Source organism: Plasmodium fragile (genome assembly GCF_000956335.1).
Source record: "Plasmodium fragile strain nilgiri unplaced genomic scaffold supercont1.35, whole genome shotgun sequence".
NCBI classification, from domain to species: domain Eukaryota; phylum Apicomplexa; class Aconoidasida; order Haemosporida; family Plasmodiidae; genus Plasmodium; species Plasmodium fragile.
The window spans coordinates 200,639-206,532 of NW_012192615.1; the positions used below are offsets into that span (position 1 = coordinate 200,639).

A 5,894-nucleotide genomic window follows, 5' to 3' on the forward strand; every position below is an offset into this window, starting at 1 on the left:
ACCAAATGGTGACCTAAACAGCTAGCTATGTTCATTTCACATGAACAGAAAAAAAAAAAAAAAAAAAAACCTGATGACACGGTTCATTCGTAAAATTGCACCCACCCGTGTAGACCTTCCCACGGGCTGACGAATTGGCCTCGAAGTGATGGCCTCATGACTTTTCATCGCCTCGACGCGGTCGAACTGTTCTCAACCCCCTCATCTGCGACATGCAAAGCAGTTCGATACGTAAGTGCAGACCAGCAAGCACATCAACCTGCCCCCCCTTTATGTTCAGTTAGCCTTTTTAAGATATGACCCCCTTCCAATTTTACGGTGCCAGTTTGCAAGTAGTGTAGACATTATGGATCACTGGCGTTACACACAAGCGGAACGGTGTGTTTGTGTTCGTGTGTATAGGTAGGCGGGGAAGAACGTACGAAATGATCATTCGGGTTTAATTTCCCCAAATACATATTATGCACTACTTGTGAAGGATTATACATTTGAGGTTCCTCCATTAGAATGACATAATGGTGTGCACCCGCACAGACTTATGCCGTATAGAACTTTCGGCTGGGTGTGCATCCTTGGTAATGCGCAAAGGGGGGATATTTCTATCTGAAATTTTTATGAGCGGCAAATTTTGAAGGAGGCCACTCTCAAGCGATGCACAACGCTGTTACTCTCCTGCGCGCCATACATGGGAAAATGTAAAATAGGTGAAACAAAATTGTGGTTAAGTTCACCGCCATTTGAAGGGAGAAATGGGCCAAAATGTGTATTCACGTGATCTCTTCTGTGGAGAGCTAACAAGGAGTATTTCTTTTTTTTTTTTTTTTTTTTTTTAAATCGTGCTGGATTTCTCATCAGCCAAAAGGTTTGCCTTTTGTGTGTGTAGTGATGAAGTTGCCATGGCATCCGCTCATGTGAGGGGTTCCTCCACTTTCGCGGGAGATAAACTTGGCAAGGTACACACTCTGCAGGGAAAGGCGCACGGAGAAAAGCCAAAACGATACCTTCATACAGATATGCAAATATACTTCATATGCATGCACACGTGTGCATGTCCATGTGGAGACGCTTGGTGGGTCCCCATCGCTCTGACGTATTCGCACAGGGCAGAAGCGGTATACTTAAGTGCCCAACTGAACAAGGAAGGGATGTCCGAGACACAAAGCTAATAGAGCAGGCGAAAGTTCAAAAAAAAAAAAAAAAAAAAAAAGTTAACCCCCGTGAGGTCGTGCTTGCTAAGACAATCCGGAAAAGATAAGCGCAGTGAAACAAAACTTAAGCTAAATAATGTGTAGCGGACACAACGTGCGGAACACCCGGCAAACGGGCCACACCCGACTCGAGTTTATTCCTCTCGATCTCCTTTAGGCACCCCCTCCACCCCTCTCTCCCCAGCTGAGTGCATTAGATCATTCCCAGCATCTGGCTTCGCGCACCACACACCCCTTTAAGGCTCGAATCGAGTGACACCGCGTGGGTTACATCTCTAACACATGTGCCTGCACTCACGAATTTCTCTCACACAGGGAGCTTCTACTGCTGCATTCGCCACTTGGCACATGTGCAGAAGTGCCCATTTTCTGTAGTCCTACGCGTGTGCACATTTGTATAGAAATTTGTACGCAGTAAAGCAAGCCTCTGTGTGGAGATGCATAAGTCAGGTCCGCGTGAAAAAAATATGCCCATATGCACTTGCACATGCGTAGGTGTTTGCACATGAACAGGGCAGGCCAGTAAATCAACCAAGAAGTCGATCAGGAAAAAAAAATTTTTTTTTTTTTTTTTTCTCACAAATCTCCAAATGCTCATTTGTTTTTCTGCCATGTATTATTTTATTCCCTTTTGAGAAAGAGGAAATATTTACTTTTTTTTTTTTTTTTTTTTTTTTTTCCCCTTTTCCTCACGTGCTAATAAGATTCGGTATTTTGAAATTCCCCCCTTTTCATTTTTCACGAGCGTATAAGGAGATTTGGTGAATCGGCGAAGAAGCCAAGTGACCCCACCAATTCGCTCCTCATTGTAACTTCCCCATTGGAGGGAGAGCTTACGCCAAACGGGTGATCGAGAAAAAGAGGGGAAGCCAGACGGTGGGGAAGACCACAGGAGTGAAAGGGCATGCCGACCGGCAGGGCAGAGCGGAAGGGACAAATTATGCCCCCCCCCCCCCTGCCTGCCTAACGGAAGAAAGAGGTGGCATATGCATGGTTCCCGCCGTGAGCATATCGCTGAGGATAGAAGCGAGCGGAAGTGGAGAGAGATCTAGGAGGAGATCGGCATATGCGCACAAGTGAGCGTACATTTGGAAGTGCAGTTATACATTTTACTCCATCCGTGATCGTCCCTCGCCGAGACACGCGTGTTAGAGGCGGCCAGCAGAGGCAGACGCTGCGCATAGGAGCATACCCACGTGTGTGTGCTCATTAAGGAGCTAACTTGTGCTGAGCGCGCCGCTTTACCCGTCTAATAACTCCCCCCCCCCACGCATACACCAACGCACATACACAATGAACGAGTCATTGGATATTGAAAATGCCAAGGCGAAGTTGAAGTTGGTGTTTTCTTTCTGGGAGAGTTGTGAAAATAAAAGCTTTTCGCAGAGCAAGGCGTTTTGCGTTTTGTCTGGAAAGTCTAGCAAGGAGGAAAATGCCACGACGCAAGAGCAGTTTCAGATGTGGCTGTTGGGGTACCAACTTACAGAGACGTTTTTTCTGTTCCTGAACAAGGAAAAGTTAATCATTTTAACAAGTGACAAGAAAAAAAAATTTTTGCAGCCGCTATTGGATAGCGTGGAAAATGTACAAGTGATGGAAAGAACCAATGACAATACGGAGAATTTTAATAAAATAAAAAAAATGATTAATGAGGTAGGAACGGAAGAAATAGCTGTTCTGAAGGATAAAGATGCAATGGGCAATTTTTTTGAAAGTTGTTATAATTTTATAAAAGCTTTAGAAATTCCTCAGCTAGATGTGAATACCGATTTGAAATTTTTGTTGAATTTTCGATCCGAGTCAGATATAAAGATTCAGAAAAGTGGGAGTGATATTGCTTGTATTATTTTAAAAAATATTTTAATAACAACTATAGAGAATGCATTAGACAGTGAGGAATACCAGAGCCATGACAAGATAAAGGACAAGGCATTAAAATTTCATGAAAATAAAAAATGTGTTTTGAAGTTGAAGGAAAAATTGAAGGTTGATATAGACGACATAGATGTTATATATAGTAATGTACAAAGTGGAAATGAATTTACCTTAAATTATAAAAATAGCAATAACAAAAGTTACCTGTCCCAGAATGAGGGTACTATACTTGTTGGTGTGGGTGTGAAGTATAAGGAGCTTTGTTCAAATGTGAATAGGACTCTTTTGCTAAATGCGAAGACGCAACATAAGGAGTTGTATAGCTTCACTTTGGCTATTGAAAAGTATGTGATTAAGGAATGCCTGCAGGTGCAGAGTACATATGCAGATGTGTATAAAAAGGCGCTTAGTTTTGTTAAGACAAGTAAAAAGGATTATTCTACTTTGAGTGAGATAAATGTGGAAGATTATTTTGTCAAGTGCCTTGGACATGTGATTGGTATTGAGTTCATGGAGAAGGATTTTTTAATAACGGAAAATAATACAAGTGGAATGATTCAGAAGAATACTTCTTATAATTTATCGGTTGGATTTGAAAATGTGCCTGAGAATGACAAGAACAATTTTGCCATATGGATCAGCGATACGGTGTGCATTAATGACGCGGGGGAGGTCAATGTACTTACGGACTCGATTAGTAAAGAAATAAATACCATTTCGTATGAATTGGAGGATAGCAAGAGTGAAGAGGAGAATGATACTAAGGTGAAGAGTGAAAAGAAGGAACAAAATGGAGATTATAAAAAAGAGAAGACCGGAATTTCTGCTAGCATTTTAAACAATGCAGCTAGTGTTATTGTGTCAGATAGGTTAAGGAGGAGAAATAAGAATTCCCTCGCTCATAACAATGAACAAGAAATGGAAGAATTAAACAAAAGACAAAGTGAACTTAAGGAGAAAAAAATGAATGAAATTAAAATTCGATTTTCCAAAGGAACAAGTGATTACAAGGATCCAAATAAGAAAAATGTGAAAAAGTTAGAAGATGTAAAAGCGTACAATGATGTTGATATGCTTCCTAGAGATTTGAGGCCAAACATAATATGTGTTGATAATAAGCATGAATGTATTTTACTTCCAATCAACGGGGCACATATTCCATTTCATGTTTCCACGATAAAAAATTTGAGCTCGAATTATGAAGACAATAATGATATATTCGTGTTGCGTATAAATTTTCAAGTACCAGGAGGGCAAGGGGTGTTGAAAGGCGATTTCAATACATTCCCCACTCTGCAGGAAAAGGAAATGTATATAAAGGAGTTGATATTTAAATCGAATGATGAAAGGCATTTTCAAAATATTGTTAAACAGGTGAAGGATCTTATAAAGCATGTGAAGCAGAAGGAAGTGGAAGCGGATGTGAATGATCCCCAACATGCTCAGGAAAAATTAATATTGAACAAAAGTGGAAGAAGAATTATGCTGAGAGATCTTATGACCAGACCCAATATATTCACAGGAAGAAAAATATTAGGAACGTTGGAGCTACACACAAATGGGGTCAGGTATTCTGCAAATTCTCGAGGAACGACAGAATATATTGACATCCTTTTTGATGATATAAAATATGCCTTTTATCAGCCTTGCGATGGACAATTAATTATTTTAATTCACTTCCACTTGAAGAGGTATATTATGGTTGGAAAGAAGAAGACGCTGGATGTGCAATTTTACTGCGAGGCAGGAACCCAAATTGATGACCTCGATCGAGCCAAGGCAAGGAATGTGTATGACCCAGATGAAATGCATGACGAAATGAAAGAAAGGGAACAGAAAAATCGACTCAATTTAATTTTTAAAAATTTCGTACAACAAATGCAAGATATTTCCAAAATAGAATTCGAAATTCCCTATCCTGAATTGACCTTTTCTGGAGTTCCAAATAAAAGTAACGTGGAAATTTTTGTAACAGCAAATACGATTAATCACCTTGTGGAATGGCCACCTTTTATCCTGTCCGTGGAAGATATTGAAATTGCTTCCCTCGAAAGAATACACCATGGGTTACGTAACTTCGATATGATTTTTGTATTTAAGGATTACACCAAGCCTGTGAAGCGTATTGATGTGATACCCACTGAGTATATTGACACTATTAAGAAGTGGCTGACCACCATTGACATTGTGTACTATGAGGGGAAGAACAACCTTCAGTGGGGAAATATTTTGAAGACCATTTTGGCCGACATTGACTCGTTCGTTGAATCGAAGGGGTTCGACGGGTTCCTTGGCGACGATGACGAGGAGGATGAGCAGTCTGCCGAGGATGAGGACGACGACGACGAGTACGAGCTGGACGAGTCGGAGATGGTGAGTTGAAGCGAAGGGGTTGCGGCAGCAAACGCGTAGTGGCAGCGAAGTGGTGGTGCCAACTACAGTGCGAAGGTCGCAATTGGACTGAGAACAAGACACAATCACCCCATTTTTTTTTTTTTTTTCTTCATCACATTTTCTCACCTTTTTTTTTGTCCACATTTTCCGCCCCACTGCAGAGCGCCGAGGACGACAGCGACTACGATGACAGCGAAGACGAGAGCCTCGCCACGGAGAGCGACGGGGAAGGGGAAGTCGAGGAGGACTCCGACGACGAGGGACTCTCTTGGGACGAGCTCGAGGAGCGGGCCAAAAAGGGTACGCTGGGGAATATGAGCTTACGCGATTGGCTGATCGGCGAATGGACCAATAAGACCCACTATGATAAACTCCTTTTAACCGCTTTTTTTTTTTTTTTTTTTTTTTTTTTTTTTT

The 5,894-nt window shown here is 41.5% G+C and overlaps 1 protein-coding gene across 1 annotated transcript in view; it reads left to right on the top strand.

Moving 5' to 3' along the window:
• Positions 1 to 2,501: 2,501 nt before the first annotated feature.
• Positions 2,502 to 5,894, top strand: part of AK88_03215 (uncharacterized protein) — a gene marked incomplete at both ends in the record, with an annotated part of 4,205 nt that continues 812 nt past the window's right edge. Inside the window, 2 exons of the mRNA XM_012480836.1 lie at positions 2,502 to 5,456; positions 5,639 to 5,777. Coding sequence (XP_012336259.1) covers positions 2,502 to 5,456; positions 5,639 to 5,777 — 3,094 coding nt within the window. The remainder of the gene's footprint in view (positions 5,457 to 5,638; positions 5,778 to 5,894) is intronic.